At 45.1% G+C, this 27221-nt stretch overlaps 1 protein-coding gene across 2 annotated transcripts; it reads right to left on the bottom strand.

Annotated features, from left to right (window-relative positions):
- Nucleotides 1-599: 599 nt before the first annotated feature.
- On the bottom strand, nucleotides 600-26875 carry LOC118081519 (microtubule-associated protein 1 light chain 3 gamma-like). 2 transcript variants are annotated; one of them, XM_088664338.1, is made up of 5 exons: nucleotides 26636-26875; nucleotides 24871-25100; nucleotides 2344-2399; nucleotides 1493-1599; nucleotides 600-1328 (listed from the first exon to the last, which is right to left on the bottom strand). In XM_088664338.1, the coding sequence occupies exons 1-5, from the start codon at nucleotides 26659-26661 to the stop codon at nucleotides 1157-1159; spliced, it is 591 nt and encodes a 196-aa protein (XP_088520464.1). In that variant the 5' UTR covers nucleotides 26662-26875; the 3' UTR covers nucleotides 600-1156. The 2 variants fall into 2 exon arrangements, with proteins under 2 accessions (XP_088520464.1, XP_034963901.2); XM_035108010.2 differs by lacking the exons at nucleotides 24871-25100; nucleotides 26636-26875 and adding an exon at nucleotides 2767-2818 and having other exon boundaries at nucleotides 668-1328.
- Nucleotides 26876-27221: the final 346 nt, after the last annotated feature.

Genomic DNA, 27221 nt, shown 5'->3' with positions numbered 1-27221 from the left:
GTCGTCCATAATGGTCAGGGGTCCCTTTACCTTTACCAAGGTTGGTCTGATGTAGTCTAAACAAAATAAAAAAAATTCCTTCCAGTAGCACCTTAGAGGCCAACTAAGTTTGTCATAGGTATGAGCTTTCGATATCTGAAGAAGTGTGCATGCACACGAAAGCTCATACCAATAACAAACTTAGTTGGTCTCTAAGGTGCTACGGGAAGGTTTTTTTTGTTTTGTTTTGTTTCAGCTAGGATATACATTCATATCCACAGAAGCATTTGATTGGAACTGCCCTTCAAAATACTCTGCCCCCACCCCATTTTTGGCAGACATAAGGTGGAGAATGCATGGTAGTCATGGTTACAAGTCACAAAAGCCCTCTCCACCCTATGCCAAGTGAAGGGCTCTGAGGAAGGTCAGCTTTGCTGTGTTTGTTTCAGCCCCTCTCCTTTTGTGCCCAGATTCTTCCTGCTTGCTTAGCAAGGAGAGCAAGAATCAAGCCACCTTTACTTCCTTTTTTGAAAAACGAAAGAGAGAGAGAGAGAAGACTCAGTGTCTTTAATAACCACTTGCTTCTCCGGTGGGGAAGAAAGAGTCATACTCAGATCAGGTGAGTGTAATTGTGCCCATTTATTTCTTTATTGCAGTCTTGTCAGAAGGCTTTTTTTAAAAAGGGGGAAGAAAGATGAAGTAACAAAAACAGCTGTGCGGTTAAAATTTCCACTCGTGGAACCCTCCAGATCCCCATTAGGCCAATCGGCTTTGTTTAAAATAAGAAAGAAAACCAGACAATAGTTTCCTGTGCAATATTAGTGGTGCTCTTTTTTGTATCTATGTCTATATTCGTCTAAAGAGATGAGGGAACAAATTAGTTTAAAAGAATAAGCTGGCAGTGGGTTAAAGTAATGGCCCTGCAGAGTTGGTTAAGAAAGTACATGACCCTTAAACACACCCTGTCACCTGGGCGCCTTTTCAGGCAGATACAACATAGAAGGTAGTTCAGTTGCTTCAGGGATAATGACAATAAAGCAGAGCCTGCCCGATGGTGAATACTCTTCTCCCATGCCACTCTTACACAAAAGCAGTTTAAAAATCCATGTCGTGATAACTATGCCTCAAAGAGAAAGGGAGGAGGGGGGAGACTGCAGAGGCCTTCCTCGGATTGGGCTCATGGGCCGACATCACCAAACGTATCTTGAGATGCATAGATAATGTAGAGGAAGCCGTCGTCATCTTTGTGGGCTGCGTAGACCTCCGAGACAGTCAGGCTCAGGCAGGGCAGGCTCTTGTTGTCCACCAGCAGGTAGAAGGCTTGAGTGGCTGTCAGGGACAGGCGGGCCCTGGGGAGGGGAAGGGAGAGGATCAGTCCAAAGGCCAGTGGAAGGCTGCATTTTGGCTGCAGGGTGGGTAAGCAGGTGTACCTTTAAGTGCAAATGGAATTAATTGTCTTTCCCATCTCTCTCCCCCCCCCACATTACCACAGTATGTGAAAACTCTACCCTACCTCAGACTGTAGACAAACTGAGACATAGATAGATCCCCTGAAACCAGGAATTTGACCCGGCCCAACGGAGGGAGTGTCCTCTCCTTCTGGTAACGCTCAAGGATAATCTGTGTGTGAGGAAAGCATTGGACAATGTCAGGGCACATGATGGGAGCTCCATTGCTGGATAAGCAGGTGTGCTCGTTTAAGAATGGCAGCCTCTTTGGGAACCATATATAAGTTCCTCCAAGTTCCTCAGAGTAGCATTGAAGGTACTATGTTCAATAAATGGAAATGTGGAATAACTGTGGGAGCCCCAAGCTTGCATCTCTCTTTCAGAGTCTCTTTTGCTCTTAGAGTCTTAGAATGGCTTTTGAGGATTTAGCAAAGCCTCAGTCCAGATAATGCCTTCTCAACAGCTTCATGTGATCAGGAAAACCTAAGCAGCTCATGAATTTTATATACAGACATACCTCGGGTTAAGTACGCTTCAGGTTAAGTACTTTCAATTTAAGTACTCCGCGGACCCGTCTGGAATGGATTAATCCACTTTCCATTACTTTCAATGGGAAAGTTTGCTTCAGGTTAAGTATGGACTTCCAGAACCAATTAAGTACTTAACCTGAGGTACCACTCTGTTAAGACAAGGCCACACTTAAAGCCCTGTGATACCACTTAAGAAACCCATGGCTTTCCTCAAAGAAGTATGGGGGCTGCAGTTAAGAGCTGTTAGGAGCAGTTAAGAGCTATTGCCCTCAAAACTACAGTTCCTAGAGTTCTCTATGAAGAGGGATTTATTACCAAACTACTATGGGAATTATAGCTCTGTGAGGGAATACCCCCTGGAATCTGGGTAGAAGAGGGAGATTTACCGGAATCTTGCTTGGATACTTCGTCCTGACATCAGTTGTTTCCTTCATCCGAGAGGCTAAAAATAAAAATGACATTATGACAGATAAGTCATTAGGACGAGTTTCAGCTCTACCAAGAGGAAGGCCGTCACATTTAACACTTAAATGCCACTTTGAGCTTCTTGAATGAGAAGCCGGTTAGAAATAGGGTAGTTTAAGAGTCAACAAGACCTGCCAGTGGAAAGACAGACAAGCAGGTGTCATTCACAGGGAAGACAGAGAATCCAGAGATAATGAGATATGCTGGGAAAATGCTAGAAGGGTGTTATATTTAGCTTAAAAGGAAATAGAAAGATGCAAGTGAAAAATTAGTAGAAATTCCAATGTATAATCCAGAATCATATCTCCCACCTCATCATTCAAGTCCATCCCCCAGTCTCTTACCTAAATTTTTCCTCTGCTTGTATGGACGGTCGTCACTCTGGAACCTCAACATCTTTCTTTAAAAACACAAAAGACCCCTTTCTCCCCCTCACCGGCCCTTTCCACTTCCACTCTACAGCACTAACTCAACAGAAATCACCTTGGCTTGCCTTCATTTAAGAGAAGGCTGAGCAGCCTAGGTGGGGCTGGAGCCTCCCTCAGACCTAATGATTGTCACCTGCTGGTGGAAGGAAAGTAGAGTAAAACAGAAGAGAGGGGAAGCCTACAGTAGTGCAAGGAGTATTGGTGCACACTTGAGCAATAACCCTGCCAGTTCCTCCTTTAGGATGGAGACAGCCCTGTTTTCTGGTAAAAACACTGTCTCTGTCTTGCCTTTTGGCAAGATGCTGGAGATGCTTCTCGCCCCCTCCCCCAACACTAGTATGCATTACTTATACGTCTGCTACATTTCTTTAAATTTCAGCTCTTCCCTCTTTGGAGAATCTGCAGAGTTTACATTTTGGTGGGTGGGGCTTCTCATGCCCATCTTGCATCCACTGTGTATGGATGCAAATAAATTAATGTACAAGTGGTGCCTCGCTAGACGAATTTAATTCGTTCCACGGGTCTTTTCTTATAATGAAAAATTCGTCTAGCGAATCCCATAGGAATGCATTGATTTTTATTTGCATTTTTTTTGCTCATAGGAACGCATTAATTGAATTTCAATGCATTCCTATGGGAAACCGTGATTCGCTAGACGAATTGTTCGTAAAACGAATTCGTCTAGCGAGGCAAGCTCCACTCGAAAAATCCTTTCGTTAAGCGGAAATTTCGTTAAGCGAGGCACCACTGTATATGAAGCCCAGAGGTTCTGTTGTGACGTGGGGTTTGTGATTTCAGCTCTCTTGACATAATATGCTGGAGACAGTTCTCTAGTAACACTTCTTTATTAAAGCAAATAAGACTGAACTCCGAGGAGAGGAAAGCTACATTTATAGGGACGGGGGACTAGGTAGAAAGGGATACATTTTGGAGGGAACAATATCAGGCAATCCCAGTGCTGCCTTTTGGAGGAAACCAATAAGACAGAGGATCCAAATACAGCAGCTTAAATGAACCAATAGTAGCTGTAGCTTCTGGAACCAAAAGGCAGTTACTTTACCCTAATGCAAATACAAACAATAGTAATACAGATATAAAATCCTTTGACTCAATACACAACAGGTTCCTTGCTCCCACCTAGTGCCCCAGAAGGTGGCAGAATGCGTTTGGGTTGCAGGTTGCAACTATTGAAGAGTAAGTGCAACCTTTGCGATTTTCATTCATTGAATCATAGAACTATAGAGTTGGGAGGGACCCTAAGGGTCATCTAGGCCAACACCATGTAATGCAGATATTTTGTCCACAGCTGTCCTTGGGAGGGCTTGAACCACCAACCTCCTGGTTAAAAACCAGACACACTGGCCCACTGTACCACAGGAGTGCAGCATGTTCTCACAGAGGCTAAGCAGATCCCTGTGGGAAGCCCATGAGGAGGACCTGGGTGCAAATTTACTCTCCCCACTTGTGATTCCCAGCAACTGGCCCTCAGGGCCATACCATACTGGAGGTGGAACATAGCCATTGCGACTGGTAGCCAACGAAAGCCTTATCCACAGTCAATGCATCATTCACACACACACACACACACACACACACACACACACACACACAAACACACACACGGAGAGCCATGCAGTTGCAACAAGGAGGTATGTGTCCCAATAAACTTGCACAGGGTTGGGCAGCAAGGTTGTGGCCTGTTTCATGGTCGTGTGAGAACCAACTCAACTGGACTCAGGGTCCAGCTGAACTTTTAAGGGGGACAGAGGCCCCTGCACCTTTAACACTTTTGTGAAAGAGGTAATTTCTACCAGTGTAGCTTCCATGACAAGATGCACCTGCTGAAATTTTCTCTTCTGCACCACTATTTAAAGGCACAGGAGTGCCCCCTCTCCTATTTTCCATCTGACTACCCTAGCACAGCTTGTGCACATTTTAAAGACTCTTGTGGCATGATCCTGTGCATACTTACTTGGAAGTAAATGCTGTTGAATTCAGTGGGTCTTACTCCTTTAATTTGCCACCACACTCTGGAAACTAATCTGTGGTGAAAACTGGTTAAATTTATTCCAGATATAAAAAATAAACAATAAAGAGGATCTGCAAACAGCCAAGGAAACATAATTAGCTGAATCAAAATATGGTCTGGGCAGGAAAGTTCCCTAAGGTGAGAGAAATCAGATCCCTCCCCATTCCTGGGCACACTTACAGCCAGGTGTTACCTGTGGCCACACTGCAAAGAATTGGAAGGAATTCTTCCTCCTCGCCACGAGATCCTTGGGTCTGCGGACCTGACAAGTGTGCCATGGCCCAACCAGCTCAGCACTTACCCTGGTGTGCCTGCCAAGCCTAAAGGGCATCTCTGGAGACCCACAAAGCCAATACAGCCCTCAACCTAGTAATGCTTCAAGTACTTCCCCACTGGATCCTAACTTATATTTCCTGTCTGGACTAAAAGCCAATTTAAAAAATCCCCCCAAAAGCCACTACAGGATAGACCTGATACTTCCTGTTGCACAACAAACTCCTGCGAGCACAACTAATGCATTGGATTTCTTCTGCTGGCCGTCACAGAATGGTGAATTTGGGCCAATGTGCCTTGAATGTGCTTTAAAGATCTAATAGCTCCAGGTTGCAAACTTGTTCCTTCAGTGGAGCCATCCACCTAGTTCCTGGAGTAAGGAACCTCCTACCATAGCTAAAACAAAATTTAAAAAATCCTTCCAGTAGCACCTTAGAGACCAACTAAGTTTGTCATTGGTATGAGCTTTTGTGTGCATGCATCTGAAGATATCTGAAGAAGTGTGCATGCACACGAAAGCTCGTACCTATGACAAACTTAGTTGGTCTCTAAGGTGCTACTGGAAGGATTTTTTAAATTTTGTTTTGACTACGTCAGACCAACACGGCTACCTACCTGTAACTCCCACCATAGCTGTCAACTTCCCCCTTTTCTCATGAGGAATCCTATTCGGAATAAGGGAATTTCCCTTAAAAAGGGGGGACAGTTGACAGCTATGCCTCCCACCCACAGCACCTCCATCTCATCAGGATTCAGCCTCAGTTAACTGGAACTCATTCAGCCCAGCATTGCTTCCAGGTGCCAGTTCAACCCCTTCACGGCCTCCCCTGATTCAAATGGAGGGGAGAGATACGGCTGCATATCATCAGCATACTGATGACACTGCGCTCCAAGCCACTGAATGACAGCTCCCATAGATGTTAATATAGGTGTTAAATAGTATAGGAGACATAGTAGACCCTTGCAAGACCCCACAGCCCCAAAGCCATGCAGTTCAATCCTACAACCAGTGCAAAGTATCTGTCTTCCAATGTAGCCAGGGCTAACAGAGATCAGGTGGGACTTCCTGCTCCTGTTCCAACCTGACTGGCCATGAAATGGGTCTTTCCACTGGGCAAATGGGTTAGATGTTGGGTGATCACTCATGTTTTATCAATGTAACCTTCCCCAACCTGGTGCCCACCAGATGATTTGGACAACTTCCATCAGCCCCAACCAGCATGGCCAATGGTTAAGAATTATAGGAGTTGTAGTCTGAAACAAGTGATGGGTACTAGATTGTAGTAGGCTGCATCAGTGCAATGTACTGCTCATGGTACAGGATTGCACCCAACCCACAGCTGCATTGGTTTTTCTCCTGCCTGCACATGCTCTGTCCAAACACCCCCAAATGCCTAATAGTTTTCTCAAGTTCCTAACACACAGCAATGCTTGAATTATGAGGAGGAAGGAAGGACCTAATGAAATCCACAACCTCATGGGGTGGGGAACCTTTTTAACCTGAGGGACACATTTCGTTCTGTGCAACCTTCCAGGGGCCACATGGCAGTGGCAGGTGGGACCAGAGGCAAAAGTGGGTGGAGGTAAATTTTACTGTTGTATAGTAGACTAGTTCCTACACATCTTCACATACCCTTTTCTGTCCACCATCCCACTCTGGCCAGCGGCTGAAATAAACTGATTCATTCATCCTCCATCCAGACAAGGAAGAAGCATGACCAAAGTTCTAGGAGACATTTCAATTACGGTAGGTAAAAATGCTCAAGGGGGGTACAAAAAGGTGTGACTTGGGGAGAACCTAGAGGGTCATAGTGAGAAGTTAAGAGGGCTGTATGCTGTCTCCAGACCTGAGGTTTCCCACCTCTCCTGTAGCTAATGGTACACCCCCCAATTTTAGCCAAAATGAAGACCTCCTCCTAGCCTTCTAAAAAGAGCAAGTGTGTTTGGGGGGTAATCTTGGTCTCCCTGTAATCTGAGTACAGCAAAACTTGAGCCACGTATCTATTCTCCCTTCTGAGCATCCTTTGAGGATTTCTGAGAGTTATTAAGTGGCAGAGACAAGGGTGGTAGAAGATTGCTGGGGAAACACGACGCAAGGGTCCCCAGATGTGGATGAGGGTTTTGTATTCTACAGCATTTCATAGGCCCTTGAATCAATGCAAAGAAAATTGGGTGGAAGGTGGAAGGAGGAGATGATAGCAAGAGCGAGTGTGGTTGCTACAGCAACAGCACAAGCTCATTAACAGATTTGATAACAAAACAAAAAAAAAGTATTGGGAAATAAAAGATTCAGAGTTGCTCTGAGATGAAGTGGAGATGGGGAGGTGTGTTGCTCTTCTCCTGTGAAACAGCTTGTTCTCCAAAGCGAATGTACCTGTATGTTTGTTTTGCAAATCCATGAAAGGATGGGCAGTACCCACTAGGATGGAGTCAAAAGGCTCTTTTAAAGAGTTTTTACTTACATATCTACTTCTTCCACTCCTACTATGTATTTTGGAAAGTTGTTGGTCTGTCTGTTCTTTATAAATCTAGGCACCTCTTAAGATATTGTAACTCAATTTTGCATGGTGTTTCCTGAGATCAAGGAGCAGGGTTTTTTTTTAGTCTATCTAGATACAAAGTGGCTAGGGACCCAGGTGATGCTGTGGGTTAAACCACAGAGTCTAGGGCTTGCTGATCAGAAGGTCGGCGGTTCGAATCCCTGCAATGGGGTGAGCTCCCGTTGCTCGGTCCCAGCTCCTGCCCACCTAGCAGTTCAAAAGCACATCAAAAGTGCAAGTAGATAAATGTGGGAAGGTAAATGGTGTTTCCATGCGCTGCTCTGGTTCACCAGAAGCAGCTTTGTCATGCTGGCCACATTACCCGGAAGCTGTCTGTGGACAAACGCCGGCTCCCTCGGCCTATAGAGCGAGATGAGCGCCGCAACCCCAGAGTCAGACACGATTGGACCTGATGGTCAGGGGCCCCTTTACCTAGATACAAAGTAATGCCATTTTTAATTAGGATGGCAGACTGAATCTTTCAAAACTGCACCGATTTTATTTGGTTTCTTAGAATTCCTGAGTGATGCCAGGTATGAGACTGCTAGTCTTTTATAGATATAAATTTGCAAGGGGAGCACAACATGGCTAGTAAGTTTTATCTTTCTATTTGTAAAGTAGATGTTTGCATCTGGACTGACTAGGTACCAAACCAGGATGGGAGGGAGAGAGCCTCAACCAATGAGAGAGATTCCCCACCTTGCAGAAAAAATACAGAAGTTGGAATGACAGTCTGTCTCCATTTAAACAAGGGGTTATTTTTAGTTTATTGCATTTCTACCATACTCTGAGCAGTGTATATGAGTCCCTTACTTTTATCCTCACAAAAGGCATAGGGTAGGCTGAAAGATAGTGAGTGGCTCAAGGTCATCTAGGACACTTTGTGGCTGAGTGAGGATTTGAACTCTGCTCACCAGAGGATTTAAACTCTGGTCACCATCAGTACCCAGTACCCAGGCAGTCCAGTGCCCTTTGCTTTTCTGACTATTGAATCCCATTGAAACCAGTAGAATGTAGTTCTGTGTGAACACGCGTAAGATCAAGCTGCAAATCTGGAAGCAAGAAGGGCACACTCTTTTTTCATCATTAAACTGCCTAAAGTTGCCGCCTCTTCATAATTCTTCATAGTTTAGAAGTTTACCCATATTTTGTTATGAGAAATGAAATCCCAGTGGGCAACACATAAATATCGCATGAATGATGAATCACTGATTATGTCTCCGCTGCTGTGATGAATTGAATTAAATGGAACATCTTCTGTGGATATTGCTGTGCCAATATGATGCCAGGCAGGGACATCTCCCCTGATGCAGGGAAATCTAAGCACAAGCTTATGCAAAGCAGGAGATTCTCTAGGAAGAAACTCCCACCCAAATTATAGGGGAAATTGAGTCTGGGCTTCCCAAGAGCCTTTGCACATGTCTACCCTATAGACTTAAAGTGGCTCATCTGTCATTCTCCCCCCCCGCCCCAAATGGTAAGACAGGAGTTGTGAATGCAGTGCTCTCCTGACTTTCATCACCCTTAACCATTGACCCTTGCTGGCTGAGACTGATGGGAATCAGAGTCTAACAAAAATCTGGAAAATACAACATGGGTTAATAAGGTACCTGGCGCCGTGAAGCAAAGCAACCTTCCCCAACTTCCCAACTTTATGCATAACATCCAGACGTCGCTGGACTCCAGCTCCTTTCAGCCCCAGTGAGCATGGCCAATGGTCAGGAATGATGGGAGTTGTAGTCTAAAATATCCAAAGGGAACCAGATTGGGGGAGGCTGAACTAGAGACCCAAATAGGAGCAAGCCTTATTCCAGTTTATACTATTTTCCAATCTAGCTCTGCATTGTCTACTCTGATGGGGAGGAGGTCTCTAGGGTCCCAGGTAGAGGCCTTCCCTATAACAGTCTGATCCCTTTAACTGGGAGCTTCTGGAGTGAATGAGGGAACTGTCTGCTTATACTGAGGCTACTTCCTAGACCAAACCACTTTTCATCCTGAGTCCCCCCCCCCCCGGCTGATGTCACAGGAAATACCAAAGGTGGTAACCTGAGCTAGGACCCGTCTCCAAGGCTAACTGTAAACCACTGTTATCCTGACATTTGAATTCTTTTCCTTTCGGTCTTGTGATTCATTGAGGAGCTGATGTCAAAGCAGGCTCCATAAACCTCCTCAGAAACCTCTTCATTCAAATGCCACAGATATAATTCACCCGCTGCAAGTTCACAAGACAAGTGGCCTTTTGGAAAACAAATGAGGGCCCATTATGCTAACAAACTTCCCCCTTTCCTGAGCATTATTGATCTGAGGATTTTCCACCCAACTTCAATTCAAGGCTGGGTAAGACTGGCTGGCTGGAGCAACCTGAGATTCTCCAGAGACTTGAACTTGTGTCATTAGCCCCATTTATGTGATACTTGCATTCATGTGCAGCGTGGCCACGTGGACAGCAGAGCAGGGCCAGGCTTTCCATTGGTGTGTGTGTGTGTGTGTGTGTGTGTGTGTGTGTGTGTGTGTGTGTGTGTGCACCCCATTTTGCTGCTTGAAGTGAAATGGGAAGTGCTGCCCTGCCCTGCCAGTGCCATTTCTTTGCCAGTGGAATCCATGGGGGCACTGTGTGAGGAGGTGTGGCAGTCCTGCATTTAGCCCTATTGCCTTGGATGCTGTTGCTCCTTCCTGCAACAGTGTCTTGCTTGTGGCCGATTGCAGAGAGATTCTGCTCAAACAACTCCCATAATCTCTTATCAGGTTGGCCAGGAATGATGTGAGCTGGAGTCTTGCAACATCTGGGGTGGGGCAGAGGTTCCCTACCCCTAGTGTAGGGGCACCCAGTTTCCCAGCTGTTTCAAATGTATGAAGTTCCTACATTGAAGGAGGTGCTCGAGTGCTGGAATTTCTCTGTAGACCTCTGTGCACAGGATGTGGTTGTTTCAGGGTGGAGTCGTGACATTGGGGTGGGGTGAAAAGGGTGACCCTGCTCTGCTGTCAACATGGCTAAGTCCTACATATGAGTAATGCGTGAATTGGGCTATTGGGAAAACCCTTTTCAGAAACTGTATGTTTCCATTCTGGGACATGGTAGTAGCTGGGTTTGTTGAGAGAACCAGTGTTTTTGCAGGACACGTTGGATTGTAGGCTGCTGAGAGACACAAAGGGTGGTATGCAATGTTAGTCATAATCAGAGTGGACACACTGGGCTGGATTCAACTAACTGGTCCCATTAGCAGAAACCTTGCACAAGGACTTCTGTTCCTCCAATGGGGCTTTCTCTTTGGCCTGTGCCCCCCCCCAACTGGTTCGGGGTGTTGGTGTTGGGAGAATGATCAGAAGATTGTGACATCAAATTCCTTCCACTGAAATAAATCAGCTTGTTACTGGAGAACAAGGAAACAGTGGGGTCACTTAGAGGAGAAGATGGTGAAATGCGAACAGGGGACAGAGAAAGGGCAGAACTCCTCAATGCCTTCTTTGCCTCAGTCTTCTCCAAAAAAGAAAACAATGCCCGACCTGAAGAATATGGAGCAGATGATTCAGCAGGGGAAACACAGCCCAGAACAAGTAAGGAGGTAGTACAAGAATACTTGGCTAGTTTAGATGTATTCAAGTCTCCAGGGCCAGATGAACTATATCCAAGAGTATTAAAAGAACTGGCAGAGGTGATTTCAGAACCACTGGCAGTAATCTTTGAGAATTCATGGAGAACAGACGAAGTCCCAGCAGACTAGAAAAGGGCAAATGTTGTCCCTATTTTCAAAAAGGGGGAAAGAGAGGACCCAAAGAATTACCACCTAGTCATCCTGACATCAATACCAGGAAAGATTCTAGAGCAGATCATTAAGCAAACAGTCTGTGAGCACCTAGAAAGGAACGCTGTGATCACTAAAAGTCAGCATGGGTTTCTGAAAAATAAGTCATGTCAGACTAATCTGATCTCATTTTTTGACAGAATTAGAAGCCTGGTAGATGAAGGGAACGCTGTGGATGTAGCCTATCTTGATTTCAGCAAGGCCTTTGACAAGATGCCCCATGATATTCTTGTAAAGAAGCTGGTAAAATGCAGGCTAGACAATGCTACCATTCAGTGGATTTGTAACTGGCTGACTGACCGAACCCAAAGGGTGCTCATCAATGGCTCCCCTTCACCCTGGAGAGAAGTGACTAGTGGGGTGCCACAGGGTTCTGTCTTGGGCCCAGTCTTATTCAACATCTTTATCCATGACTTGGATGATGGGCTTGAGGGCATCCTGATCAAGTTTGCAGATGACACCAAATTGGGAGGGGTGGCTAATACCCCAGAGGACACAATCACACTTCAGATTAGACAACTGGGCCAAAGCAAACAAGATGAATTTTAACAAGGAGAAATGTAAAGTACTACACTTGGGCAAAAATAAATAAATAATGAAAGGCATGAATACAGGATGGGTGACACCTGGCTTGAGAGCAGTACATGTGAAAAGGATCTAGGAGTCTTGGTAGACCACAAACTTGACATGAGTCAACAGTGTGATGCAGCAGCTAAAAAAGCCAATGCAATTCTGGGCTGCATCAATAGGAGTATAGCATCTAGATCGAGGGAAGTAATAGTACCACTGTATTTTGCTCTGGTCAGACCTCACCTGGAGTACTGTGTCCAGTTCTGGGCACCACAGTTCAAGAAGGATACTGACAAGCTGGAACATGTCCAGAAGAGGGCAACCAAAATGGTCAAAGGCCTGGAAACGATGCCTTATGAGGAATGGCTTAGGGAGCTGGGCATGTTTAGCCTGGAGAAGAGAAGGTTAAGGGGAGATATGATAGCCATGTTCAAATATATCAAAGGATGTCATATAGAGGAGGGAGAAAGGTTGTTTTCTGCTGCTCCAGAGAAGCGGACACAGAGCAATGGATTCAAACTACAAGAAAGAAGATTCCACCTAAACATTAGGAAGAACTTCCTGACAGTAAGAGCTGTTCGACAGTGGAATTTGCTGCCAAGGAGTGTGGTGGAGTCTCCTTCTTTGGAGGTCTTTAAGCAGAGGCTTGACAGCTATCTGTCAGGAATGATTTGATGGTGTTTCCTGCTTGGCAGGGGGTTGGACTGGATCGCCCTTGTGGTCTCTTCCAACTCTATGATTCTATGGAGTTAATAGACAAGTCCCTAATTAGACACACAGTTCTCTATCCCGATCTAACCACTACCTCATGTTCCAGTCTGCATCTAGCCTTCCCTCTTGGTGCCGCCTGAAGCAGCACAAGGTAATGTATGGCATATAAGGCTTAAAAACACAACCCTGAGCTATTTTTAGAAATGATGGGATGGAAATGTTGCCAGTGAAATAAATAAAAGTCCCAGAGCCTTTGGCTTGGTTTTAGCTTCAACTGTCAATTATGCCTAACAGCAAGCTGGAGAGAATGTTGATCCAACTTATTCTTAATAAAATCCAAGGGAAGCAATTCACTCCATGTAGTTTTGAAGTCCTTTTGCCTTGTAATAGAGGGTGTCTTCCTCCTTGACACTTCTTCACCCTGATCTTATTTCCTGTAGCGTAGGGCTCCTCCAGACAACCTGTTTATTGAGCATTCATCCTGATTTGCTTGCACAAAGCTTTTGCAGTGGTTTGACCATGTCCTGCCTTTATTAAGCATTCGTTCTGACTTGTTTATGGGGCAGTTATAGGGCGATGAGAATTCATCCCAATTTGATTGTAGGGTCAATGCATCCTAGTCAATGCAATTCCTCATCACTTTCCAAACAACAGAAAGTCCTTTAAAAAAAAAAGTGGCTTTGTCATTCTGGGGCAGCAGATCTCCTCAATACCACTTTGACTGCACAAAGCTAAAGTTCCAGCATGCACCTGAATCCCTTCCACAAAACAGCGATACTCTGCAGGCATCCTTAAACCCTCTCGGGCTTGTCCCCTTGCCACAAAGTGTTCCTCGCATCTTACATCACGGCAGGCTTGTGAGGATGGGGGAAAATCCATTTCCTCTTTCTGCTTCAGCCTCCTCTTCTGGAAGCTTAAGAGGCCAATTCTCCATGCACATTTACTAATAGATTTGCTCTCACAACTTGTTATTGACTCACTTGCCTGCCTATAAACCACAGCTGATGGATTTGTGGACTTGGCTCCTTCCAGTCCTCTGGTCGGAGAACAGCACAGCCTTGATGCAGCATTACCACAGTGAGGAGCATGAAGGAAGGGATATGCCTAGCTCAGGGGTTCCCAACAAAATTTTCTCGAGAACCCCTCATCGAGCCGCTATTGCGACAAGGACCCCCATTGATTCCTAATCCTAAAATTAAAAAGTGAGAGCCAAATTAAGAGTCTTTTTATATTTTATATTTATACGTTTTTTACAGTTACAACAGAGTACTCCATCAGTATACAGTTAGTTTTAATTTTCAGTTCTTAATGAGATGAGTTAAAGAGGCAGTGAGCGCCAGGGAGGAGGGAGGGGAATGGAGAAGACAGGGTACCTGCGCAGTAGCGCACAAATGAAGCCGACGCGCGCAAAGCATCTTGGGGAGGTGAGCGTTAGTAGAATGCGCGTGCTGCCTCTTTGCAAAACAGTAGTGTTTGTAAAGCATCACCTAACGGCATACAGCAGAACTACTGCCTCTATCTAATTCTAGTTTTGCGCTAGACTCTGCTCATGCAGGAAGCGGCCAAAACAAAAAATCTTTTATCATACGAAATATATTTAATATATTTTTTATTCTAATAGCATCTTGTGGACCCCTCTGGCATAGCTCGCGGACCCCCACCTGTTGGGAACCACTGGCCTAGCTATTTGGTGGCAGGGAGCCAACTTCGAATATTTTGAGTTATCCTCCCCCCCCCATCTCTCCTATGCTTGATTTGTCTTACAGTTATGAATCAGTGAAATGCAATAGCTTCAAGTGGGCAAGGGAGATCTGAGTATTGACATATCCTTCCCTGTGAACATTACAGATACAGCCTCAGCCTGAAGCAGAGCCCAAATGGTACTTCTCCCCTGTAGGACCAACATTTTCCAATCTTGCTGCACTATTTGGTCACCAATTACTGCCACCGTATGTCCCCTTCATGGTGCCATCCGAAGAAAGTAACTTCACTCGACTGCATGGCAGGGCCAACCCTAATTGAAGGTTGGAGGAACGCGCCACCCAATCAGGCCAATAGTTATGTGCAAGGCAGAAATTCAACAGGCAAAGCTTCCTTAATTCCTGCACCACCATGTTGTGGGGAGAAACGATACTTGCTGAATTTCTGACTGCCATGTGGTTGCTTAAGACAAATTATTAAGATTTTGGAATGCAGAAAATAAGAAAATAAAAAAGAGGGAGCCATCAAAACTAGCACGTGAGGAGGCCACTTTAGCTAAATTGTATAATTTAGTATATTAATAATTGGTTTTAATAATTGTATTAATTGGATAAAATTGGCATTGTTGTAATGAGGCTGTTATTGGAACGATGACAAAAGGTGCTTCCAGGCAACCTGTTTATTGAGCATTTATGCAAAAAAGGCAAAGACAAGGCTGGGAATTTATTCTTATTTGTTTGCGGAGAAGTTAGATGATGATGTGTCAAGGCAAGTGTTTCTTTGTGCTTTCCAGTGCAATTTCCCATCACACTCCTCACCACAAAAAGACTGGGTGACGGGTGGGGTGGAGGGAAGGTGGTGGGAAGGGGATGTTAAATTTGTTGCTTTGAAAAAGAATTTTTATGTTATATGTTATGGATCTGTATTTTTAATATAATTGTAAATAAATATTTTTTAAAAAAAGACTGGGCTTTAGGGGAAGCAGGTTTGTTGCACAAGACCTCCCAATCGACTGTAATTGTGTGACCTGAATTTGCCAGCATGCAGCTGAATCCCACCTGAAAACAGTGAGAGTCTGGATGTACCCATAATATTTTTATTTTATTTCATTTTGCCAGAAAAGGGTATCATCTCTCATAGACATAACAACTCGTATAGGAATTGTACCTCTGCTTTCATTTTGGCATACAGCTTCAGTCATTTTATTTCACCCATTCTTGCTGGGAGCGCTTGACTGCCTCTTTCTTTGTCTTCTGCAGCTAAACTATCCCAGAATACATAGACTATGACTCACTCTCCAGTATAATTTACTCTGTTTGACCCCTTGGAAAGCACAGGGCAAGGAATTCCTTCCAGCAACTAGTAGATCAAGCCCATTAAAATGTTCTGTGGTTGAGAGAGCTCCGTGCCACGTGCCCTTGGTTTGGGCCCTGTGAATGATGGAGAATCTACACCTGTCTGGAGCAATGACTAAAGGGGCAAGCATAGAAGTGCAGATTTGGAAGGGGCCACAAGCGTCATCTAGTCCAACCCCCCTGCAATGCAGGATCTGTTTTGCACAACTTGGGGCTCAAACCAACAACCCTGAGAGAATAACAATTATTTTTTATGCAGCCATCACTGGTTCTTTGGACCCTGCTCTGAAAACAAACTCTTAGCCACTGAGCAATGAACACAGACATTTGCCTTTTCTTTTACTCTACCAACATAGGATAAAGAAATGTGTTTTTTAAACAAACAAAGAAAGAAAGAAAGAAACCACACACTAGATTTAGAAATGTCCTTTTCTTTTGTGTGTTGAAATCTAAGCAAACTGATTTCCTGGGAATAAACCTATTTCCATCATTTCTGTTCCAAATTGCCTCTGGATTTCAATCTTCTGTGCAGACTTCTGTGCCTAAATGCTGCTATATGCTATACTGTATACTTTTGGTAAATGAATCTCTTGGGTTTTATAGGAAAGTACCAAAGAGCAATGTCTGAGGGGAAAGTGAGGCAACTCCAAGTGACTTTCTGTATGTGCATTTTAAAAGAATTTAACAGAGGATCCAAGGACACAAACAAAGAGGTTGTATAAAAGCAACCCTGGAATACCCTTCAACTTTCAAACCCCGTAGGGTTGCCGGAGATGTCCTCTTTTGGGGGCAAACATACCTTATCCAGGTGGTTTTTTTTTCATTTTAAAGGAAATGTTCATTTTTTGTTTTTGCTTTGTTTTTGGCTCGGGCTGCTCTGCACGCTATGGCCACTGCCAGCCTGAGCTGGGCAAAGAGGCACATAGGTTCAGCAGCTACCCCCACCGCTTCCTGAATGCCTCTTTCCCCACCTTGGGCTGGCAGCAGCTTGGGCTGTCCTCTTTTTTGCTCTTCAAGATATGGCAACCCTAAAACCAGTCAACTAAGGCACTGAGAAGATGGTATGTTTACTATGGTATTTCTCTGCCAGCATTTTTAAAAGAAGCCACAAGGGAGCAGCTGGTCCATATTGTGACCCAGGCTGACCCGGGACATTTTGCTGCTGGAGCCCAGACGGAAAATGCTGCCCCTCTGCCTCCTCCTGCTCTGAGCGCTTGCTGCCTGCCTGCTGCCTCCTCCTCCTCCTCCTCTTCCCCCTCCTCTGCTGTGCACCCATTGCTTGCACACCCTCCACCTGCTGCCACCTGCTGGCGGGTGGGCTGGCAGGCATGGGGAGGAGGGGGCGGCAGCAGCCATCAAGTGCAGGGCATACTCCATGTCGCCCCTCTCAATTATCTGCAATCTGCCACCCTGGGCCAGCATTGATGGGACTAGTGTGCGGGGGGGGGGAATTGACACTTCCTTTACATTAATTTTCTACCTTAAACCCCCTCCCCGCACTGCTACTTGATCCCAAAGCTGCCATTTGCTGCAACGATGCATTCAGCAAATAACAGCTTTTGCGGGGTGGAGTTTTCCATGGAACAACACTGCTTGGATGGAAGAGCCAGCTCTCCTTCGGGTGTACCACACAGCCCCAACCTAGATTCCTCATCCCCTTTCAGAGCATCTAGATACCCTGTTTCTCCAAAAATAAGACGTAGCCATAAAGTAAGCCATAGCAGGATTTTTAAGTATTCAAGGAATATAAGCCATACCCTGAAAATAAGACATAGTGATAGGCGCAGCAGCAATGCCGGCCACAGCAGCAGGAGGAGGAAAAAACATAAGACATCCCCTGAAAATAAGCCATAGTGTGGTTTTTTGAGGAAAAATAAATATAAGACGGTGTCTTATTTTCGGAGAAACGCGGTAGATATATTCAGTGCTTCTTGGTGATCTAAGTTTGGCCTCATTGAGGGCAGGTTTTCTATATATATCTGGATATATTGATCAGTGGCAGCTGCTGTGGTGTCAGGAATCCCCCCCCCCCGGGCGCAGCAGAAGGTTCAGAATTGGAAATTGAGCTGAGTGAACGAGAGGCTGACTCAAGACAGGACAGCCCTGGGTCCCTCCTTCCCAGGGAAGAAGAAGAAGCAGTTAGCTCACAAGGAGTGGAAGAATTGGAAGCTGGCCAAAGTATTGCCACACAAACATCAGATAAGACGGAGGCTGTCTGTCTCTTCTTCTGGGGAAGAGACAGGCCAAATGATCAAATGTTCTTTCCAAATGTTTAGAAAGAAGATTCCACCTAAACATTAGGAAGAACTTCCTGACAGTAAGAGCTGTTCGGCAGTGGAATTTGCTACCAAGGAGTGTGGTGGAGTCTCCTCCTTTGGAGGTCTTTAAGCAGAGGCTTGACAGGCATATGTCAAGAATGCTTTGATGGTGTTTCCTGCTTGGCAGGGGGTTGGACTGGATGGCCCTTGTGGTCTCTTCCAACTCTATGATTCTATGATCAGTCCTCACACGAGGAGATGGGAGAAATTCAGAGAACTGTGGAGGGGGAGGAGGAGGGAAGCAGGGTTATGGTGTCCTTCCTGTTGGGGGGCACGATTCTGATTTAGACTGAGCAACTCCTTTGCCAAGGGAGGCCAGAGGTTTTGCTGTGGATATGTTATTTTCTTTGTTATTAAATGTACAAAAAGCTGATGAAGACTCATTACTGCTTATCTGACTGGTTGCATGCCAGGGATCATTAGATGTGGTGGGCCAGTGGCAAGGAGGCTGGCATGGTGCACTCATTGGCAAGAGCTCCCACTCTACTGAATTGCTTGCACCACCTCAAGCTCCTTGCTGCTTCCCGCTCTCCTTCCCAGTTAAGTAGCGGTGACTCACCACTTGGGAGGTCAGGTGACTACTGCCACGCCGCCACGCCACCTGCTACTTATATAGGCAGATATATAGATAAGGAAAGTGCCCCAGGAGACACAAGCATGTAGGAAACAAATTCAGGGCCTAGGCTACTGGCCATAAGACATCAGTGTGTACTCAATTACATAAATGGTTACATCCTAAGTGGTGGGATTTATGCTCTCACTTTAAATCTGATCACTTTGGCTAGACAACTTAATGGAAGACTTTATAGCATCCCATATAAGAAGAATGAATAGCAAAAACTGTAGATATGCTTAGAGCTGAACCAGGTAAAAATGGGCTTGCTTGGGTTTGTTTGCCTGTTTTGGGATAGTCTCCAGAAAAACAATGGAGGAGAACAGGGTCTTCCCCAGGGCTGAATGAACATGTCCCTGTTGTTTGTGTCTGCAGTCCCGTGTCAGCAGTCATGGGATTGTTGTCTGTCACATGATGGTGTATGTTTACACTCCACAGAGTGGGAAGTGACAAAGACAGGATGTTTATGTTACTGTGTTCCTTGGACTATTGTCCTTTGTTCTTTCTCTTTGCTGCCTGATGCTAGAGAGAGAGGGAGACATGTTGCAGTGTTTCGTGTGTGTTTATATGTAAATAAATGTAGATTAGCCAAATGCTGAGTTGCTGAGTTCTGTTACACAACTGTGCAAACTCTGCGGATCAGTAAGTGTGCTGATGTTTCTTGGCATCAGTCGCTGTGATGTTCGGGCTGAAGAATGCTTTTGAAGCTGCCGAACGATCAACCAGGAGGGAGAGAACATGCCAGTCGAGCATCTGTCTCTGCCAGGGTCCTACTCGTGAGTAGGAGATCCTAACAGTCCCTGCTCGTATTTGCCACCCCATTCACAGCCCAACTGCTCTGGGCTTTGCTCCCCTGAATCAGAGAGGTCTGTCCCAAGGAGAAATCCCATGCAGCAGAATGGATATCTCTCAGTTATTTGGCTAAATTGATTTCATTTAGCTGAGTATTGGAAACACACACTTGATTTGAGTTGAAAAATTGTTTTCATTGATGTCACCTACAAATGCAGCAGTATAAAGTGGCATATTATGTATCTTCTGTAACTGCCCTGTTAATGATGCACGTTAAGCCAGAAGGAAGAATTCAGCAGCAGGAACTGTGGTGATAGAAATCCCCCCCACCTTTGGGGGGATTTTTCTCTCTCTGTCTCAGCTCTGGGAATTAATAGGAACTGAAGTATTTTTAGATGAGAAGACATTACTAAAAATATAATCACGGAGTGGAACTACACATTCTGTATTGTTCAATTATTCTTTTTTTGGACCTCTATATTCAGCTGCCAAAGTTGCAGTTTGAAGCAGAAAACTAGCAGGGGGGGGGGGCGAGGGGCTAGCTTGGCTATTCCAGGAATTAGAAGGGGGCCCAGGACATAACAGTATTTTTTTCTGCTGAAATTTTCCCCTTCAAACTTTCCGTTTTTTGCTTTGTTTTTTGTTTTGCAATGTAGGAGAAAGCAATATGGAGAAAGCACATTTAAGCAGAAAACAGCAAGAAGGGTGGTGACTCAAGAAGACCCTCTCTGCACACATCAGGGTGGCACTTCCCTCCAGAAATCAAGGAACTATACATAATTGCTTGGATCCATAGAGATCTTTCTTGTGTGAGCAGAAATGTACTTCCATCTGCACAAATCTCCCCGGTTTCTCCATTCTGCTGCAACCTCTGTGCCATTCCAGACAATGGTAGCTGGGGCTCATTTGGACTTGTAGGAAAGAGTTCAGGGAGCCCAACTGGATGGGGAGCCAGATTTGAGGACAGGCAAACCAGCTATTTCAGGTTTTGTCTCCATCCTGCACCCTGCTCAGGGTCTCAGGGCAACCCTGAGACTAAGGAGGAAGACCCTTCAACATTCCTCAGATGAAAACAGAGACATTCTATTCCACACCAATATCACTGCTAGTTTATTGATTTGGGCTCTCCGCCCTCCCCCCCGGCTTCCCTAAATGCAATACATAAATGCAAAAATTTCTGCACTTAAAATACTGACATTCTGTGTGTTTCCTCTAATAACCTTTGCACTTGACCAGGAGGAAATGCTCAGAAGTGAAGCTGGAGGGTATGAGAAGCTGCCAGACAGAGCCATTGCCTGGACTGGTTATAAGAAAGAAGGCAGTTCAGTTGGGTGGGGGGCTAGCTGAGGGCAGGTGAGGTTAGTGAGGCAGCACCCTATTTTCCCCCCCCCCCAAATAGACTAGTCTCCACTTATCCATCTTTTAGTGAGGTGGGTGGGGCTTGGTCTTTATTAATTTGTAGCTGGATGAATCCCCATTGCACAAGTGAAGTTCTGCTCAATCTGCTCGGGATCCAACCCATGTTTTCTGATGCCCTTCAGATGTTGCTTGACTCCAACTCCCATCACCCTCAGCCAGTGTGGCCAAAGGTGAAGGTTGGGGATGATGGGATTGAGAGTCCAGCAACATATGGAAGTTCTCTGCCCTTTCAATATATCATCCCACCCTCAGCACCAATTCTCACATCTCAGGAATTCTTGACACCCTTTGCTCACTTGCATAGCTCTGAGCCAGTCATCGTCTCTCAGACCAGCCTTCCCCGGCCTGGTGCCTGCCAGATGTTTTGGACCACAATTTCAACCTGCTGGAGCTGATGGGAGTTGAACTCCTCCATCAACTGGAAGGCACCAGGTTGGGGAAGTCTGTCTCCAACCAAGTGTCTCCAACCAAGCTTATTGTAAGACTAAATCAGGGCAACCCCTGATTTAACAAAATATAGATGACAATTCTCTCCCTATCTGCTCTTTCACTATATAAACATTTACACCAATGTACCAAGGCAAGACTTTCTATTCTTTGTTCATTGCTAAGAAAATGTATCGATAATCTCTGAACGGTACTGTTCCCTCCCCACTCCTGACTTTTCCTTTGTTTACATCATATTTCTGCATTACACTTTTATGAACTCTTTATGCCTTCTAGTGATTTGTAAACTATGTTGTATGATTATTTTGAATCATTGTATTTTCTTAAAATCAATATACTTTTAAGAACAAAAACAAACACAGGACAACCCCATGTAGATTCCTGAGTTCCTGACCTCAGAGGAAGGGTGGGATGCAGAAGTGATAAATAAACCCAGAAACTTGTTCTCCTGTTACCTGACTGCTATCCATAGGCACTGGCCTTTGAGAAAACGGCTGCCTTCATTAGAACAAATGTCTAGCATGCGGTTCTTGTGTGTCATTAATGGAGAGGTCAAGTTATACTTGGGTGGATGCACATATTTGAGTGGATTCCAATGCTGTGCATTAGAAATGTATGCCTTTTGCTTGGGATGAGAATACCGCGGGGCTTGTTTCTGACTGTAAAACTCAGGTGGGCAACTGGAGAGCAGCCCTGACTGCATATTACCTGGCCCAGGATGCCTCCTGAAGCTGCTTCATTCTTCCATTCCATTAGTGTCCCTTCTTCCCCTTCCTGCCTTGTTTGTCTGGCTTTAAAAAGTGGCTCCCATCCCCCTCTTCAATTAGAAGTGCAGTATGCTTGGCAGGGATGTAAGGACACTTGTAATGTGGAATTATTTATGATAATTACAGTTAATTAATAGATCAGTAAAGGTAAAGGGCCCCCTGACCATTAGGTCCAGTCGTGACCGACTCTGGGGTTGCACGCTCATCTCGCATTATTGGCCGAGGGAGCCGGCGTACAGCTTCCAGGTCATGTGGCCAGCATGACAAAGCCGCTTCTGGAGAACCAGAGCAGCACACGGAAACGCCGTTTACCTTCCCACCGGAGCGGCACCTATTGATCTACTTGCACTGATTTTGCCACTGAAAGGAACTGAAATAATAGAATCATAGAATTGTTGAGTTGGAAGAAACGCCATGGGTCATCTAGTCCAACCCCCTGCAATGCAACTGGAGTGGGGAAAGCTGTGGATTTTCAAGACCTTCTCCTTTAGGATATGCCTGGGCAATTTTCTTGGGGAAAGAAAAACAGGCCTTAGGGGTTCTGTATATGCATATGCACATGGTGTCTCTGTATTAGAGACAGCATGGGTTTTAGGGCAGTGTGGGTGGTTGTCCTGCACAGGGCATTGAGCTGGGAGCTGCAAAATTGAGAAGGCTCATAAGCAAAATTTTGGCCTTGCATGGGGCTCCATATTAGGAAAGATTACCAAAGTCCCTGGAGAGAGAGAGAGAGAATTAAATTTTGTTTATGTACTTGAATATTTATGACCTGCTTTCTCCTAAAATAAATCAAGGCACCTTAAAGAATAAAATACAAAAGAAAACCAACCAAGATCTTTAAAATATAATAAGAAACATTCATTAACAGCAATAGATACTGGTTGCAAAAGGTTGCCACCCTAGACAACAATTCACTAACCACTGGTCATTATTCATAGAATCATAGAATCATAGAGTTGGAAGAGACCACAAGGGCCATCCAGTCCAACCCCCTGCCAAGCAGGACCACGTCCCTTCTGGGAGGAGCTAGTAGCTCCAGCAGAGCAGAGCCCCTTTGCCACAGCAACCTGGCACCCACTTCCAGTCTTGCCACATCAGGGAAGCCAGCCTGAGCAGTGATAGATTCCTCCAGATGGGAAGAGGGGGCTTGTTGCACTTGGGTGGTGGTCCCTCTCCCCCTGAGAACATGCCCAAAGCCTTTATTCCTAGAAAGGAGGCCCTCAATTCTTGCACATGCCCAAGAATTTCTCCCGTGTCTGACAGCACTGGAAATGAATGTTGCTAAAGAACTTGCTCTTGCAAAGTAAACTGTCTTCCGAAAGTCTGGAGGTATGAATGGTGTCCCTTAGGAAGCAACAGGGTGATGTAGGGGAGAGCCTCGTGACGGATTATCAAATGACAGAGATGATCGTTCTGCATCAAGACATCCGAACTAAGCAACTTTCTCTTTGACGGATTGAACAGCTCCCTTTCTGCCCCCTTGCCGCTGTATATAACACAGCGAAAGGACAATCTGTCATCCTCCCCCCTCCCCATGTGTTTCATATACATATTTAATATATTTTGCTGTTCGGCGATATATTAGACTATATTACTTAGCCATAAAAATCTCCAGGAGACATGCTCGTCACTGGTTTGGAAAATTACATTAGCAATATATATTCCATCTGTGTAGCGACTTGGCCCATTACAAATTTATGCCCTTAATAAATTTTGTTCTTGAAATGGAGCTGGTTTCATAGGGGAGGCTTGAAGGAGTGGGGGGCGGGGCAAGGGGAATTCTGATCTCCGAACAATAAGGCAATAAATATTAAGTGTGCCTCTCAAGTTTGCTAATAAAACAAATTGATTATGCATTTGCCACCTTAATTTTTGATCAGAGCGAATGCTAATTGGTTACTTGAAGAGCGACAAAACTTCTCATTATTTTTTTCCCCATTTTCAATCTCTTCTACCATTGCAAATTAGTTCATTAGAAACATACATCTATTATTTATTGGTTTAATTTCCAAATATTGCCAGGTCTAATGTGGAATTCTCAGGTCGGTATAGAAACCTGCCAACGATTTCATTAGCAGGGCTAATTAATTAAAGATGAAGGGGAAAAGACAGAAAGGAGGGATTAGGGAAAGGCAGTGTCAATGAAAAATCTTAATTGTGTGACATATTAAACTTCAGTCTAATGCAGCTTTCATTCTTTGTCCAATTACCGTACATTTAAAAAACCCAGATTTTCAGTGGCTAAAAGCAGCCAGCAGGAACAAGATGTACAGTAGGGAAGATGAGCAACACCTAAGGGTTTCACACAATGGCACACAGCAGATTTTAATTGAATTAATATTCATTCTCTTTTCATAGGGAATTCTGAGAATTGAAGTTTGTCAATGAGAGCTATGGATCTCCAGAAGGGAATTCTCACCACTTCATTGAACTACATTTCCCAAGATTCCTTAGTGAAAGCTATGGCATTTAAAGTGTTGTGAATCTGTTTGTTATACTTCTGTGGAATAAATAAGGCCTGAGTTAAGATTTTTAAAATTTATTTATTTGTTTTATTTCTAAACACACACACACACACACACACACACACACACACACACACACACACACACACCAAAATCCCAGTCTCCTCCTCCTCCTCCTCCTCCTCCTCCTCCTCCTCCTTCTTCTTCTTTCTGGTACCTTGACTTATGAAGACTATCCATTCCGCGGCCATCTTCTTAAGTCGACATCTCCGGTTGTCGAAGCGCCGCTTCTGCACATGCACGATTTCGCGCTTTTGTTCATGCACCGACCGCGCCCCCTCGCTTTGCGCAGGTGCAGAACACACACGCGGCGCAAAGACTTCCGGGGTTGTCAACTTCAGAAGTCGAAACCTTCGGAAGTCGAATCGTTCGGTTGTCGAGGTACCACTGTATATATAAAAATGTAAACTGGGCATGTTCGTTCCTCTCTAATGTTGCACGAAACCGCTTGACCGATAGCATTCAAATTTGGACACAACGCCACATGCGAATAAGAGAGTAACCTAAGGCAATTTCCATAGACAGATGTGATACCTCTGCAAAGCAAAAAAACCCCAAACCCCGTGTTTCAGAACACACAACTCACCCCAAAGTGCCTTACCTTTCAAGCCCTGGACTGCAGAATCCGGGACCGGCAGCCGTGTGACACCGGAAGTTGTGTCGATGTAACTTCTATGGGCACCAAAAATGGCCGCCGCCGACACCGGAAGTCGCGTCTATGCACTTCCGGACATGCGTAGATGCGACTTTTGAAGCTGGCGGCGGCCATTTTTGGTGCCCATAGAAGGGCAAATCAGAAAAAAATGGCCGCCGGCAGGAGAACATAACGGAGAAAAACGGGAGACAAAGTGATACGGGGGACCACTGGGAAAAGGTAAGTAAAAATGGGGGTTTCCTGGGGGAAACAGGGTACTTGCCAGCTATGCAAAGTGCATGCTGGGAAATAGAACCCAGAAGCTGACAGTTCCTTTTCCAAGGGTGGGGGCCAAGGAATGGAGATACACGGCGGAGGCCTAGGCTTGCATTTACATACTAGGCCGAGCCAAGGCCTACAGACTAGGCCTCGGCTCTACTTTACAGACTAGGCCGAGTGGAGCCCTGGGTGGGGGGTGGGGGGAGGAGGAGCCCGAATAGGTCATGGGTTGAGCCGGGGGGGGGGAGTCACAGGGATGAGACACAACAACCGGGGGGGGGAGAAAACACATAGTCCCGGGGGGGGGGGGAAACGACAGACACATCCTCCCCCTTTCCTGGGAAACAAGGACCCTAAGTCAGGCACAGCAATGAGTGCCCGGGCCAGCTAGTTCTTGATAAAATCCCTTATACCACAGCTACAATGATTAACTTCAATTCACATTAACACACATAGTAATTTGTAAAACCTGTATGAGGTTTTAATTTATATCAATTGTTCCTTTATCAAATATTACGTCCATATTAATTATTCCTGATCTCCTTTGTTGGCTCGGAGTTACTCTGGAGAGGTCCCTCTCCATGCACTCTCCTGATGCAGCTGTAAAATTCCACTTTCGATTTCAAACAGGGAGCCAAGTTCTCCCCTCCATGTTCAGTCGAAGCAATTAATTTTAATTATTCATAGAAGAATGATCTGATGCCCCACCAGAGCTCCAGCAAGTCTTCAAAGTCCAGTCCCCCCCCCCAAATAGGGGGCAAGTCAGTGAAAGAATTAACTCCGCAGAGGCTCCCAGCCCTTTTTATAATTATTCCAAACACTAATTTTTTTCTCACACAGTCCCGTTTGTCATTATGATCCATATCTGTACTCCCATCTCCTTTCTACTTCATTTGCTTTAAAGAACAATTTTGTAAGCATTCTCAGGCATTCTTGGGGGGGGGGTTACTGAGTCATTTATGTAACAAAGGATTTATAAGTAAGCAATTGGCTCCCCCCCAACACATACCGTCTTTTTGGCTTGAAGGAAGTCATCTTTCCAATTTCAATCTGTACGACCTTGTAACTGTTTCAGTTCCGCAGTTCTTAATCCTGGCCCATCATTACCAACACACGTCTGTGCATTAATCCTAATTAATCCTTTAATGAACAGAAGTACCGCTGCTCTTAATGGAAGGTTGCCAGGAGGTGAAGTGCTTTGAATCCAGCATCTCCTTGCCTCTCACATCCATGTAGGAGTGAAAGCCACTCACTCCCCCCCCCCGGCCTTACAAAGACCATTACCCTCTTTCATCTTTGTTTATTGCTTCACCAACGGTCTCCGCTATTGTGGGAGCTGTGCCATTAAGGCACCCAGAAACCGGAAGCGTTAATCAGCATTTCAATGTGAATTTCTTTTACTAAACACGGGTTCATATGTATATTTGCCTAACCTACATTTCTGAAAGTGATTTCCCCTTATATAATGCATTTCTATGCACACTTAAGTACGTGCATTTTTGTACACATTCTTTGGCAGGAGAACTGCACTGCAAGATCTGGAGAAGTGTGAGTTTCAAAGGATGGCTGTGTCTTGGTTTGTATATTTTTTCAGA

Source organism: Zootoca vivipara, chromosome 2 (genome assembly GCF_965207765.1).
Source record: "Zootoca vivipara chromosome 2, rZooViv2.hap1.1, whole genome shotgun sequence".
Taxonomy (NCBI): Eukaryota; Metazoa; Chordata; class Lepidosauria; order Squamata; family Lacertidae; genus Zootoca; species Zootoca vivipara.
The sequence above is the reverse complement of the archived record's forward strand: the minus strand, read 5'-3'. Positions and strand labels throughout refer to the sequence as shown.

Bases quoted from the DNA above. Each gene is read 5' to 3' on its own strand.
- LOC118081519 (XM_088664338.1), bottom strand. From the start codon at position 26,661: ATGACTTCCTTCAAGCCAAAAAGACG. The intron at 25,101-26,635 runs GTATGTGTTGGG...TTATATATACAG, and splicing joins TCCTTCAAGCCAAAAAGACG to TGGTACCTCGACAACCGAAC. The intron at 1,600-2,343 runs GTAAATCTCCCT...CCTCACACACAG, and splicing joins AGTATCCAAGCAAGATTCCG to ATTATCCTTGAGCGTTACCA.